This window comes from Panthera uncia, assembly GCF_023721935.1.
Source record: "Panthera uncia isolate 11264 chromosome C1 unlocalized genomic scaffold, Puncia_PCG_1.0 HiC_scaffold_3, whole genome shotgun sequence".
Lineage (NCBI taxonomy): Eukaryota > Metazoa > Chordata > Mammalia > Carnivora > Felidae > Panthera > Panthera uncia.
Window position 1 is genome coordinate 8664063 of NW_026057584.1, and position 16049 is coordinate 8680111.

The following is a 16049-nucleotide window of genomic DNA, read 5'->3' on the forward strand; positions in this document are numbered from 1 at the left end:
GAGAGGGAGAGGGAGAGGGAGAGGGAGAGGGAGAGGGAGAGGGAGAGATACAGAATCCGAAGCAGGATCCAGGTTCCAAGCTGTCAGCACAGAGCCCAACACGGGGCTTGAACTCACGGACCGTGAGATCAGGACCTGAGCTGAAGTCAGGTGCTTAACCAACTGAGCCACCCAGGTGCCCCATCAACTAATATTTATTAAGAATTTACCATGTGCCAGATATTATTTTAGGCATTTTACATATAATGATCTATTTAATCTTTACAACATTAACAGATGAGGAAATTGAAACATGAAAAGATCAAAAGACTTGTCTCAGTTATACAGCTAAGAAATGGCAGAGCTGGAGTATAAACTCAGTTCTACCCAATTCTAGCTCTTCACCACTAAATACAGCCATCTATCCCTGTCCTTCTCTCCTCTAGCCAATAATCTAGTTAGGTAAGACCTTGGCTCACAAGTGTAGGTAAGAGATGCCTTCCACTCACCACTATCAGGGACCACTTTCAAGTTGATGAGAATGGGTTTACTTTTTTTTTTTTAGAAATCTCATCTATGGCACTGTAGACAGGCCCAGGATCTGGATGTATTAAATGTGTCTACTAATAGCTTTGTTTTCCAGTTATAAGAATGTGGGGGGAAAAAAAGACATTTTCATGCTCAAATAATTGTTCAGTGTTTCTAACCTGAAACATTCTTCCTTAGAATAAATTAAATGGCAGAAAGATCCTTTTCAAATTGTAAAATTCAATGCTATAAGTGCTTGTGTATTAACTGTTATCACCTTATTCACTCTTTCATTCCTGAGTTAGGTATAATTCTTATTTTACAGGAGAGGAAACTGAGGCAGAGAGAGGTTTAGTATTAGACTTAAGGTTACATAGGCTGTAAATGGTAGAGTCAGGATTCAAACTCAGGATGTCTGGTCCTGGAGTCTATGCTGACCTCATAGCTATCACCATGCTGTATTAGGAACTTCTATTATGTAAGCCTCTGGTAGATGAAGGATGCTTGTAGGGTTACCCAAAGGAAAAAAAAGATCTCTCCCAAATCTATATGAAATGGAAGGGAATGTCCTCTCTTTTGCTAAAAGACTGATTTGTTCTAGAGAGCTTTCTCCAATGCTTTGGAGATTTATCCTCCTCTATCAATATGTCACTGTTCTACGAATTAATATCCCACTGGCATATAGCTAAGGGCCATAGATAACTTACTGGTTTGAAAGGCTGGTATCTACAGGTCTCTGGCATGGTCAGGACCTTAAGCTGGGCAGGCATAACTCGGGCTGGGTTATCCAATAACTGGAAGTTTGGCTCAGGTTCTTTTTTCTTCTCTTTTTCTTCCTTTTTTTCTGCTTCGTCCTGGAAAATATGAGAAAATAACCCAACAAAGGTTTACTTCTCTTCCACATCACTGAATAACGTTTGATAAATTTACTGAGCAACTCCTTTTTAAAATTTTTTTTGAAGTTTATTTATAGTGAGAGGGACAGAGACAGTGTGAGCAGGGGAGGGGCAGAGAGAGAGGGAGAGAGAGAGAATCCCAAGCAGGCTCTGCACTGTTAGCACAGAGCCCGACGCGGGGCTCGAGCTCACGAAATTGTGAGATCATAACCTGAGCCGAAACTGAGAGTTGGATGCTTAACCAACTGGGCCACTCAGACATTCCTTTTACTGAGTAACTCTTAGGTACAAAAGGTAGCTAGGATTAGATGTAATGAAAATATAACTAAAGTCATACCAGACTCAGGATGGATAGGACAACTGTGCTTAGGGGTGAGAATGCTATGTAACTTGGTTTTAAAGGATAAGGAAGTTTTTCTACCAGGAGAGACCATAAAAAGAGGGTCTATTTAAACAAATGAGGGGCGCCTGGGTGGCGCAGTCGGTTGGGCGTCCGACTTCAGCCAGGTCACGATCTCGCGGTCCGTGAGTTCGAGCCCCGCGTCAGGCTCTGGGCTGATGGCTCAGAGCCTGGAGCCTGTTTCCGATTCTGTGTCTCCCTCTCTCTCTGCCCCTCCCCCGTTCATGCTCTGTCTCTCTCTGTCCCAAAAATAAATAAACGTTGAAAAAAAAAAAAATTAAACAAATGATATTCTCTTTGCTTGAAAGGGCCTTTTTTCTTCCAACATCATCTCATTGTCTGAAAATTCTACTCTGCCCTTCAAAACCCACTTTAGTTGTCATTTCCTCCAAGAACTCAACTCTCTTCCAATTAAAACTTTAGGAGTCTCTATGCTTGGAACGGGATACTTACTTAAAGGAAGCCAAGAGCAAGGTATGGAAATGTTCAGTTACGAAGAACCTGGACCATGATAAAGATAGATATATCAACCCACATGATCACCAAATTATACTTACAACTTCCATTTTCTCCTCCTCTTTTTTTTCTTTTTCTTTTTCCTTTTTTTTAGCCTTGGCAGTAATAGATAACACAGCAGTGGAAACCTAGAGGAAGTGAACATGGTAAATCGTAGTCTCTTACCTACAAGGTACAAGCCCACAGAGAAATCAGTTCTATATAACTTTGTTTCCTGGAAGTAAGTATCATAAATAACAAAATAACCAGGGAATAAATGGGAAAAATAAGCAGGACATTTATTCATATAATTTTCTACTATAGTCCTCAGGTGATTCTTTAGTTCCTAGAGGCCTGCATCCAATATAACTCTTATTATTACTACTTTTTTAATCTGTAGTCTACCTTGGATGTGGATTTGCTATTATGAGATTCTGAGATATTTGGGTGCTGCATACATTTTTACTTTATAGGGAAAGCACTAGAAAACATAAAAATTTCCTCCAAACTTGGTCATAAAGATCCTGTTACTGAATTAGATGCTCTACGATTGTAATACACAGTGGGTGAATGGTTAGCCTAGAACTACCCTTCTTGATGGGTCTTGCTAAAATCGAAGGTAAAACAGGGACTTTGAAGGCTGGCAGTATTGGTATAAGCTGGTTTTGTTTCAGACCTAAAAGCTGGGGGTCTGAAACATAGCTGATGGAACAGGATGTTGTCGTCAGAGATATTCATCACCCACCACCCTCAAATTTGGTCAGTTGTATAATTATCCCCACTTACAAAGTTTACAGCAAATAATCAACTGGCTAATACAGAACACTGTTGAGAGGAAGGAAAGTATTTTCCTTAGTATAAGGTATCAAAAAGGATAATTTTATTGAGAAAACTTCAGGGGCAAGTGCAGCTCTCTAACTCACGACAGTTTGATTTAACACACATCAGTGAGCATTCTCATACATTGCTGTTAGTAGCATAAGTTGGTTATATCCATTTTGAAAGGAAATTTAGTTAACATCTATGAAAATAAATAATGTACATTACTTCTAATCAATCACATCTAAGATCCTAACCTATAGATATACTCGTACAAGTGCACAAACATACATGTATAAAGACTCTTATTCTAGTCTCATTTGTAACAGTGACAGATTAGAAACCACCTTAAAGTGTTCATCATGTGAGGAACTGAGAAGACAGATAATGGTATTGTACATAAAGGGAATGCTCTGCAGCAATAAATGAGACCCATATACACTGAAAAACTTAGATTCTTTTAAAAATTTTATGTAGGCTCTACACCCAAAGTGGGGCTTGAGCTCATGATCCTGAGATCAATCAAGTTGCATGCTCTACCGACTGAGCCAGCCAGGCGTCCCCTAAAGATTAACTGTTAAAGTGAAAACAATAAGCTGCAGAACAGTGTGTCAACAATTATTTGTGGCATAAAAAGTACTGACATGTGCAGAGAAAACATTTGCAAGGATTCACAAATTATGATTCCTGTGACGTGGGACCTGGATGACCAGGAGAGAAAAAGGGCTTTTACTTTACATTCTTGTGTAATGTTGGATTTTACCATAAGAAGTATTACTTTGAAAATATCTAATTTAAAACATTAAAATATTTAAAACAAACTCAAGTAAAACACTAAGCAACTTCTATATAGAAGTACAAATGCTGCTCAAGGGAACAAAGAACCTACCTTTTCCTTTTCTTTTTCTTTTGGTACTTCCAGAGGGGCAGGATATGCAAATGTGGATGGTTTACAGTTTGATTTATACTGAACTTTCGGCATCTGAAGAAATAAAAGTTTTTCTCCTTACATTAAAATAACCCAAATCAAGATTTAAGTATTTTATGCTCTTAACAAGAACACAATGCAAAGGAATGCCAGAAGTTTCGATCTAGGCTAAATGTTCTCTTACAAAACTCCCTTACAGGCATCTGTCTTCTTCACTGAATTTGTTTTTAGGTGCTTTACGGAACTACCTGCAGTTCCTTAGACTTTTCTGAGGCTCTGTGCCTGTTCATGGGCACCCCCTTGATCTCATCTCTACTGGCCACGCACCCTGCTTCGTAAGTCTCACTCATGGTGTGAGCATCAGATCAACGGTTACCTCCTTTGTAAAGTGTTCTTTGATTAGTTAGCCTGCACACCTAACTTCCATGTACCTTCCTTATACCACTCTAACAATCTATACAAGTCTGAACACGGTTCCTATACCATGTAATCATTCCTTATGAGAGCCCAACATGAGCCTGATGAAAAAGTCAGCTTCACACTACTTAGTGATTAGGTTTTAAAGTTCTCTAGTCTGAATTTTTCCCTATTTACCCAATTTACACTGACAGAGAATGGTAACTGGCATCATATTTACAGGATAAGAAATCTTGTCTTTTTTTAAGTTTATTTATTTTGAGAGAGACAGAGAGTGCGAGCAGCGGGAGCAGAGAGAGAGAGGGAGAATCTCAAGCAGGTTCTGCGCTATTAGCATAGAGCCCAACACGGAGCTCAAACTCACAAAACTCTGAGATCATGACCTGAGCCGAAATCAAGAGTCAGACGCTCAAATGACTGAGCCACCCTGGCACCCTTGGAATCTTGTCTTTTTCATTCTACTTTCCTTATAAAGAATGGAAAACAGAGATCAGAAGATTGTGTGCTAGAGGGAAAAGTCCCTACAGATTATACAGGATGCTTCACCACAATGTTAAAGGTTAAAGGTTAGGGACTGGAGAACCTAAAGATTCTTGTTTGGAAAGAATATTTACAAATATTTGCTCAATATTTACAAATGTGAGTAGTTTTATATTGCAACACTTAAAGGATAAATGACTGTATAGCTATACCGGGGCGGGGGGGGGGGGGGGGGGTCAACTGGATGAAATACTCAATCTTCATCAGCTATTTTCTGGTCCCAAATTTTTCCACTTTGAAAATTTAATAGAACATTTTAACAGAAGTGATGACCAGATTTAAGAGTTATTTGAAGGTCAAAAGGCTCTGAGAAGATGGAAGAACAAGAAGGTGAATCATCAGGCCACAGGATTAGGAAAGACCTAAGCACAAACCCCACTAAAAAAACATGGACGGTGTGATGACAGGGGATGTATCACTTCCAGTCCTTGACTTATGTGACTAGTTTCTCTCTGTCAGATTCCTTGGCTTCTCATTGTTGGTCTTGTTTTCTGCCACTACCAGAGACATCCTCCTATTTTGCTTTTCCCTTTAGAAATAATCCTTTCTTCCATCAAATACTCTAGCATCATACAACTCTGAAACATGGCCCTGCCTCAAAGCCTCGCTCCTTATTAAGATTTAGTTCAGGTCCTCTTTCTTCCTTGCCCAGATGATTGCAATAGCATTCACTGTAATGGATTTCCACGGACACCAGAATGAGGTTTCTAGAGTGCGAACCTCATCATGTCATTTATCTGCAAGAAATCCTTCAATGGCTCTTACAGAACTTCAGTATTAAATAAAATTGGTAAGAGTGAGCTATAAAACCTTTTCGTATTTTTAAATTTGCCTCCTTTCTTACCATTCCCTCTCAACTGATTCATCTAAGGTTACACAGTTAGTAAGGAGACCTGATTTTCAAAACTTCCACTGACACACTCCACTCAACAAGGTGATGACTCAATTTGAAGGGGAAACAAATATTGGTGAGTGCCAATTCATCTTTAAAATTTCATGAAAATCCTTGTGAGTGGGTGATTAGGTAGGATACAGTGAAGACACACTATAAACGTGAAGTCTTACAAACATACCTTTAAGTCCTTGTTAAGGCCAATGACACAGGTAGGGGTATAAGCCAATGACAGGAAGTGTGAAAGAGGAAACCAGAACCAGAACTGGGTAAAGACAAGGACGCCAACTACAGAAGGCATATGGGTGTGCCCAGTCCTGGACTGCAAGGAGATTGTGACATTATGACCACCTGTAGAAAAAGAGAGAAACCATGAACATGAAACCAGTAAGGCCATAATAAAGATTTCTAAGCACTGCACTACGGAAGCATTTGGTGATTATTTTAAGCATACAGTTCACAAAATATTATATGGAGTAGGTGGAGTTTGTTAGCCAGTGAATTATCTAGGGTCTCCAAAACTGAAGTGCTGTATTTTACAGCACTAGACCTTCATTCTGTATAAGTAGGCATTTTCCAAAAACTAAGCCTAAAGGATATAAAAACTGAATGCTAAATATTAAAAAAATTTTAATATTTATTTTTGAGACAGAGAGACAGACAGACAGACAGAGCATTGAGTGGGGGAGGGGCAGACAGACGAAAACACAGAATCCGAAGCAGGCTCCAGGCTCTGAGCTGTCAGCACAGCTGACACAAACCATGAGATCATGACCTGAGCTGAAGTTGGACACTTAACTGACTGAGCCACCCAGGTGTCCCACTAAATTAAACGTTAATCTACATTCTACACTGGGGCTTTTAATGCTAACAAAAAGTAAAATTTCAGTACACATATTTGCAAACAATAGCAAAGAGGCAAGAGGCAGATGTTGTTTGCTTAGTTTTACTCTTTCTGCTTTAGTTATGTCTGATAGTAGATTGCTCCAACATTTTAACTAGCCTTATGACCTTGGACAAATGACTTTACCTCTTAAAGTCTCTTTTCCCATTGGCAATATGAAGGTTTGAACTTGAGCACTTGATCTAGAGTACTATCACTAACAAAAGAAAAATTTTAATCTCTAATCCTTGATTCAGATGAAATTTTTTGAGGACGCACAATATGTGAAACAATGAAACCAGAGCTCATTCTATGTAATCAGAAGTTTGAGCTGTTGAGAGTATTATGGCTCAGAGCCTGTCCTGTTCGCCCATTCCTTGCCACATCTCCTAGACTATCCCTTGAAGGAGTGCAGAGAAACAGTTTGAAAACTAGTGAACAAGAGCGAAGATCCAACCATCAGTTAGACAGCTGGATCATTATTGGGCCCTCGAAAGACTAAGAATCTAAGGCTAATAGGGGTTGAAAAGTTGAATGCCTTTAGGAACCAGTCAGGCAAACAAATAAGAAAACTTGGATTGGAAGCAATGGGACATTGAGGCAAATGGAAAGTTCATGTCATATTCAGAGAGGACATGTTACCAAGGCTGTAGGTCCAGGGTCACTAGGTAATTTTGTTTTTAAAAGCAGATTAGAATCTGGATTTTGTCCAATATTTTGCACACTTTGTTAGGCACGCAAAACAAAACATGTTTAAGTCCGATGTGGCCCACAGGCTGCTGTGTTGGAAGACTCTATATAAAGTATTAGTGCTGGACCCCAGAACTTTGAGACCCCAATCTTTTAGTTTATATAACACAGCCTATAAATGGCGCTTGTCTGTGCCTAGTCACCATCCTAATTGAATTCCAATTCTGGATCCCTACTGCTCACATTTCACTTTTTTTTTTGGAGATTTTATTTTTAAGTAATCTCTATACCCAACACGGGTTCAAACTTACTACCCGAGATCAAGAGTCACATGCTCCTCCAAGTGAGCCAGCCAGGCGCCCATACATTTCACTTCTTTAAACCTCAGTCTCTCCCAGATGCCTCCATATTAGAGTCAGGAAGTACGAATTCTACTACACTAAAAAGCACTTCAATTTTTTATAAGAATCGGGGTTCAATTGTTCAACCAAATAACCTAGATTTTATCTGGAAAAAAAAATCAGGTATACTTTGTTTTTCCAACAGGAATGAGTTATACACATTTATTGTCTGCTTGTACTTTTCTCTACTCAACCTCCCCCATTCACTGAATGCTTACAATATATACTGAGAATCTTGAACAAAATGCTGAAAGCGATCCTGAGGAGTCTCTAGTCTAGTGGGGAAGACAGATAACTAGATAATTAGACCAGAGCAGGCAAGCATTAGGATAGAAACCTGTGCACTAGTGAGAACATACAGCTAAGCATGCCTTGGCACCTACCCCAACATGAGGCTGGGCAGGGTAGAGCAGAGGGGAAGGCTTCCTAAAGAATGTGATCTTTGATTTAAGTTTTGAAGCTGAATTCCCTTTTATTTCAATGAAACCCATTTTCTTCAGACTTAGAAACTAAACTAGCTTTCTGTTCTAACAGTCGGGAGATTTACTACAAAACAAGAAAGAGTTTGTCCTATTGATAGTGTTTACACAGTTTTGCAAACTTCAACCATAAACCTTAATTTTTGGCTTTTCTCCTCGAAGAGACCATATCATTGAGTGAATTCTCAAACTTCAGTCATTCCTTTGAAGTTGCCCTCCAGATTTTCTCCATTACCACTAACTTCTGAGAGCCAGAATACATGACTACACATTTTTTCTAATGCAGCTGCAGCCTAGTTTGTAGGGGGACAGGACACTGACAAAGTAGAAAGGGGTGACAGAATAATTATGCTTGTAATAGTGAACACGACACTACAGAACCTTTATATACTAAATGACACTAAAATAAGTAAGGCAAAAAACATAAATAAAAAGAGAAATGCAAAAAAAGCATCAAAACTTGACTGGTCCATAACAATTCAAAGAGATATTCACAAAAGGAAGTGAAGGGAGAAAGGCCTGAAAGAGTAAGGAAGAGGGGAGAGAAAGGACTTCCAGTAAAGACAGCGAAATGAAGCCGAAACAAGAGAATTATCCTCCCCCAGTTTTTTTTTTTTTTTTTTTTTTAATTTTAGAGAGAGGGCAGAGTGGGGGAAAGGGGCAGAGGGAGGGGAGGAGGAGTGGGGGAGAGAAAGAGCAAGAGAGGGAGAGACAGAGTGAGAGCAAGAGAGGTAGTGCGCATGTGCGCATGAAATAGAGAGAGAGAGAGAGAGAGAGAGAGAGAGAGAATGAGAATGAGAATCTTAAGCAGGCCTGAGCTGCTTGACCTGAGCTGAAATCAAGAGTCACACACTCAACCGACTAACCAACCCAAGCACCCTTATTTTCCCCTAATTCTTAACAAACAACTCTGATATAGCAGAAACCAGCAAGAAACCATAGTAGCTCTGAATGAACAAGTAAAGGGTTGTAGTGTAAAAGTACAAACTTCAAAAACTGCAGCTAAAAAATAAATGAATACATAGAAGATTATGGAATAGTAAAATGTTACTCCTAAACCCTACTTAAAAACCAATTATCCAAAGTAGCCAATCTCAAATGGCTACATACTGTATGATTCCAACTATACAATACTCTGGACAAGGAAAAACTAAAGCTACAGTGACAGTGAAAAGTTCAGGGGTTGCCAGGGACTGTGTGAAAGGAGGGAGAGATGAAAAGGTGACACAGAGGATTTTTAGGACAGTGAAACTATTGTGTATGATGTAATGGCAGATATATATTTATGCATTTGTCAAAACTCATAGAAAGTGAACCTGAATGTGGGATGCTTGGGTGGCTCAGTCGGTTAAGCGTCCGACTCTTGATTTCAGCTCAGGTCACGATCCCAGGGTTGTGGGATCGAGTCCCATGTCAGGCTATGTTCTGAGCATGGAGTCTGCCTGGGATTCTCTTTCTCTCTCTCTCTGCCCCTCTCCCCACCTTGTGCACTCTTTCTCTCTAAAAAATAAAAAAAAATGAAATTAATGAAATTAAAAGAAAAAGAAAGTGAACCTGAATGTAAACTAGGGACTGATAAAATCCAGCCAATTAAGTGTCAAGCCGTAGTACAGATACCCAGGAAAAAGCAGCAGTAAATAAAGAAATGGTGATGAGCACTGAATCCATTCAAATATGGAACTAAGACTAAACTGTGAGAATTACAATTTCACAAGAGGATGTAAACATTATAAACCATGACAATATAAAAATATTAGAAGGCGATGAAGAACAAGGAAGAAGAAATTATGACATGTCAATGTCTGTATTATTCATATATGGGAGAGAATCAATACCACTGAGAACTGAAATGTTTTACTAAAGTATCTATGGAGTATTTTCCTTATTTATACACAGCTACAAAGAACTGTCTTTAAATTAAAAAGACACAAATAAATTGTGCCTTAACCACTAAAAATTTAAGCAAAAAACTCTTTTTGGACAATGAAAACAAAACAAAAACCCCCATGTGACAATGGATTAAAAGAGAAGACTATCTGCCTCAAACATTTAGGGAAAAAAAAAAAACAAACTAACTCCTGAGAAAAGAGAGAAAAAGCAAATAAAAGATTTCAGCAAAATGAAAAGAATTTAGGAAGGAAAAAAAGTAGCATCAGCAAAGAAACATAAAAAGAAATCTCCGGCAAATATAATCAAGAAAACACTCTCAGCAAGTGAAAACCTGGAGAGACTAAGAAAACTTTAAAGACATAAAAGGACTGCAACTTCTTTTCCTGACCTCCTACAGAAATATACATGCAATTCTACTTGACCAAGAAACGACTGACTGTAGTAGCTATGGCTGAGAGTGTTTTCATTAGAAGATATACAGATGGCTAATCAATTTGAGAAAATATTCATTGAGTAACAGAACTGTTATGAAAACCTTGAGATACTATTCTTCACAGCTTTCAAATTAGCAGAGATCCAGGTACTAGAGCACACGCTTCTACCTTGGAAGGGTAGCCTGTCTCTGACATCAAGCATAATGTAGAGGTGAAGAGTGTGAATTCAGGAGCTAGATGGCGGTTACACTCTATTTATTAGGTAAATATTCCATACATCCCATTTTAAGATGATTTGGCTGCTAGAATTTGTCTAAAACCTATTTTTTTTCTCAAAATCTTTCCAGTGTCAACTTGTTTCAAATTGATATATACTAAGAAAATTAGAGAAAAAAAATCCACACTGAGCACTTTATTAAGTGATAGGTACTGTTTTAAAAGCTTTACATGGATTTTTAACCCTCCCAACACCACAAGGTAGACTTTACAAGACAAGAATATAAACATGGGGGAAAACTTCTCAAGGTTATACAGCTACTACTATAAAGGGCCTGGGACTCAAACCCTAACAGTCTGCACGCTTAACAACTCTACTAAAGTATTTCTATGAATTCTAGGCTCCACATTTTCTACAGGAATAATTTCCCCCAGACTCAATTTCTACTATGTCATAGAGCACATAGTTACTTCAATAGATTTAGTTTAAATAGATTAACACATCTGGAAGACTTAACATTTACCTGCATCCAGTATGCCCTGGGCCAAAATAGCGCCAAACTTGGCCATGACATCATCATGTTTATCATTGATAACTTTGGAATACAGCTGTCTGAACTGATTCACCTGTATGAACAAGAAAAAGAATTATAGTCCAATTCTATACATTTGCGGTGTCATTTCAGAACAGGGAATAGAGTGCTCAAATTATAATGAAACTTGAGTTCTGAATTTTACAACATTTAAAAAGAGAGAGAGATAAACCAGACTTGAAAGCAGAAAAGTTCCATGGCTGAAATCATGGGTGTTATGACTTTTCTTGTGTGGGAGTACCAGTTCTGTTTTCAATCCTCATTCCACAGTGGATGATTCACACTCATGGGAATGCTGAATGCGATTTCATATCGCACCACGGTTAGTCAGTAGGCTTAAACAGTTCAAGCAAACACTGAGGACTTCATTGTACTGTGAATTACAGCTATTTTGCTTACCATAACCACTACTAGCAGGCATAGTCCTTCAATTCTATCTTCAAATAAACTACCCTTTACTGAAGTTGTGTGAGGTATATTTTGGATTTAATGGATATGCACACATATTAATTTTTTGAGAATATGTCACAATAATTAGTCTCATCAAAAAAAAAAAAAACACCAAAATGGAACATGTGCTAACTTAGGATGGGATACCCAGTAATTTTGTTTCTTTATTCTTTTCTGTATTTTCTAAAATTAATGTACATTACTTTTACAATTAAAAAAAATAAAGTTTATAAAATAAATATCATCAATGTATTTGTGATTCCTTTAAATCTGTTTGGGTGACAATAAAGGAACTATTTTACGCTTCTTCCAGGTCTTACACTTCTCTGTTTTCCCACCAGTGCTTTTCAAGTGGTAGGCACCCAGGAAGTCTGCTTGTTCAAGAAGCACATAATCAGGGAGCTCCCCAAATCTGCCAAAAGCAGAAAATATTGAATTTGAGTTTCCTAATATAATGACTTTGTCTGCATTACATATTCTTTCAGAATCTCTTCCCTTCTTCACCTGCCTTGGTCTTAGAGGCCACACTGTGATACAGTGCAGGGTAATCTAGAATCAGACAACCCTGGCTTATAAATACCTCTGCTCCAATAAGCTGTTTAGGTAAGCTACTTAGATTTTATGAGCTTCAGTTTCGTCATCCCTACAGGGATTAGAGTGCCTACACCTTACACGGCTGCTGTTAGGACTACCTGATGTAAATATGTATGTAATGTAATGTGTAAAAGGCATTTTTGACTTCAATAGCATGGCCATCCTACCATACTAGGGCAGAATCCTACCAGTCCCCCTTGACTATGATCTCGGCAACCTAATACTGCTAACAAAACGATATTCCTTAAACATGCTTCTCATTTTTTATTCACAGGCAGCAACAAAAGGTGATGGGAAAAACAATGAAGTCACTCTGCCAATACCTAGCAACTAACCATTAGTGAGCCATTTCTATCGGTCTTACTTTCTCTTAACTATAAAACCCAGCATGATTAGATCATTGTAAAATTCCCTTCTAGTTTTACAAATCCTAAGGTTTGATGCTTTTACTCTGGTTCAACAGGTCAAATTCCTTTGATTCTGAACTTATTTTAGATGAACACTTACATTACCTTATATAGGATGGAAATTTTATGTGCTAAAGGTTTATGAAATATGTCATGAACTTATAAAAAGAAACACTGGACAAAGCACTGTATGTACATTATGAGGAAGAATTTAAATATAAAACTACACCCAAAACAATAGGAAAACATTCAGTGAAACTTAAAGATGGGTAAAAAAAATCAACACAAATGTATAACAGGATTATCCAATTACTATTAAGTACACTACTTAAAGAGCTACTTTTATGTTTATCATTTAAACATTTTTCCCCCCTCACATTTTATTACTTATGCAGCAGTAACTTAATTCTCATGTTTATGATTCTTCAGAAAGCATTATTGTTTTGGGGCACTGAGGTGGCTCAGTGGCTCAGCCACTGGGGTAGCTCAGTCAGTTGAGTGTCTGACTCTTGATTTCTGCTCAGGTCATAATCTTGTGTTTCATGAGTTGATGCCCTGTGTGAGGCTCCATACTGACGGTGTGGACCTTGTTGGGATTCTCTCCCTCCCTCTCTCTCTGCCCCTCTGCTGCTCTCTCTGTCTCTCAAAATAAATAGATAGCTTAAAAAAATCTTAAAAAAATTATTTTAGTAGGTGAGGGCAGTTATCTTAAATTTGAAAGGCAAGTTTGAGATCATGTACTCCCTCTATTTACAGATGTGAAACTGAAGTAAGATGGGTGAAATGCCTGGTTTGCTTGTAATCACAAAAAAACTAATTGCAACCATGGTTAGGATCATGATTTTCTGCTTCAATTTCATTGTTATGCATAGTATGGCGCCCCCATATTAAGTAGAATTTGTGGGAGAAAAGCATATTTATTTCCCATTTTATATTATGACAATCTCACAGAAAAGACAATTAAACTCTAGGCAATCCTGTGATCCATGCTTTCTACTGGGCATGATTATCTAAAAACCTACCTTTTCCAAATTCATGCATTTTTAACATTCATCATATTTTTAACTCTATACCTTATACGGCTGGGGGGGGGGTGGTGGGAAATCACTCCCTGGAAAAAAAATGGGGAGAAGGGAATAAAGTTTTTTGGGGTCATTTCTGTTGGTACTTATCACCTGGGAATGTCTCCTTTCAATTTTCTTCTATTTTGCCAAATACAGAAATAAAGCAGCACACTGGTGATCAGTTTTAAAGTTGTTTTTCTTTTCTTTTCCATGAGATTTCATCTCCTCTTATGACTTAAACTAGAGGTCTATAACTCCTTTCATGAAATCCTTGAGGCCAGATGAATTTTGGAATTCAGAATTCAGAAAGATAGCATTTATACATATACCCTACATTATGCAATACTCTCAATGGAGCATGGGGGCAAGAAGTTATAATCAAACAAATTAATATTTTAAAAGCAGTTAAATGACTGAATATTAACACTAAATGGGATAAAGGCTATAGATGAGTTCATATTAGGTCAAGTTCTGCAGCCAATGAGTCCTTAAAAATTTTTTAATTTTTATGTTTTTGATGGAGCAAAATAGTGCATGAGTGGGGAAGGGGGAGGGGCAGAGAGAGAGAGAGAGACAGAGAGGTAAGGACAGAATCCCCAGCACTTAAGCTCCATGCTCAGCAGGAAACCCGATGCAGGGTTCGACCCCACCAATGTGAGATCATGGCCTGAGCTGAAATCAAGAGTCAAATGCTTAACTCACTGAGCCACCCAGATGCCCCCCAAATTGAGTCCTTAAAAATAAACAAACCTCTCTTCAATTTTCAGAGCTTTTTAGATTTTGGAACTGCAGATAATGGGCTATGACTTATATAATTTCTTTGTGGCTAGTCCCAAATCTCTTTGGTTCTGACTTTTTTCCTATGCTCTCATCTTATTTCCAGCTGACTTGCTAACATCTCAAACTCAACATGCTTAAAACAAAAAATGATCTTTATTCTTCTTTCAAGATATTGTCAATGCTACCATGATTTCCCATTATCAATATGCCAAATGATGTTTTTAGCTCCCTTCGTAATTTTATGAGTATTATTTTGTTTATGGTAGTTGCTTGCAGCCCTTTCTTTATATTACCACTGACACTATTAGAGTCCAAGTTCCTACCTAAGGTGACAGTATGGTAATATATATTATTACTTATAGATGTGTTATGCTGTAAACTATCACCTTATAATACAAAATTTCATTCTTATAATTTCATCCTATAGAAGTTCAAACTTTCTCCATAGAAATACTTCTAGGTTACTATGATATTTCACAAAAGCCTCATCTACTTAAATTGTGATTTTAGAACTGCAAAAGCTTATCAAGCTTGGCCCAACATGATCCTACTGCCAAAAATGTACCTGTCAGTGGTGGAAGAAGCTTTCCCCCAGCAGGTAACCTCAGGCCAGGGGACATTAGGCCAGGAAGAGCACCAAATATTTTATTCCTACACTGTGATATTTTTATCTGATTCTATATATGATAATATGTATGTGTTCAAAAATGCTAAAGGTAGATTTCATTTAAAAAGGAAAATAAAAGATAGATCCTTCATAAAGAGTAGAGTTGGGTTCTTCAGAGAAAATAGTTCCAGGGACCTATAAAAGCACATTATTCTAGTTAAATGGTTCTGAATCTGGTGTAAAGGCTTTTTAAATTCGGTTTGTAATCACCCAGGGGTATATGCATGTTCCTGGGTCTACGTTGGTGAGCGTGAGTGAGCAAAAAACCAGCAGAAGAAAAGCAAAGATGCACTGGGATTACTTAAACCAAAACCATAACGTATCAAACTAAGCATTAAGACAGCATTCTGTAAATGGATGTGATGTATATCATGATTACATAAAACATTTCCTTTGGAACGTCTCACTGTGCATTTCATAAACTGAGAAATGTCCCTTTTGGATTCCTTTGAGGGATGGTTATAGTTTGATGAAATTAGCACTTGATCTCCACTTTATTTCATGCACCAGTTTGCAACCTTGTGACTAGGACTCATAATCTTGAGAACCTCTCTTCAAGCTTAACAGCTTTTTCTTTTCAGCAAAATGTCACATACCACTCCAAAAG

At 38.0% G+C, this 16049-nt stretch overlaps 1 protein-coding gene across 1 annotated transcript in view; it reads right to left on the bottom strand.

Annotated features, from left to right (window-relative positions):
- Window positions 1–16049, bottom strand: part of PSMD1 (proteasome 26S subunit, non-ATPase 1) — a 93443-nt gene that overhangs the window by 7794 nt on the left and 69600 nt on the right. The window contains exons 19-23 of the mRNA XM_049614719.1: window positions 11412–11514; window positions 6076–6245; window positions 4007–4099; window positions 2361–2447; window positions 1215–1361 (exon numbers count right to left, since the gene is read on the bottom strand). Coding sequence (XP_049470676.1) covers window positions 1215–1361; window positions 2361–2447; window positions 4007–4099; window positions 6076–6245; window positions 11412–11514 — 600 coding nt within the window. The remainder of the gene's footprint in view (window positions 1–1214; window positions 1362–2360; window positions 2448–4006; window positions 4100–6075; window positions 6246–11411; window positions 11515–16049) is intronic.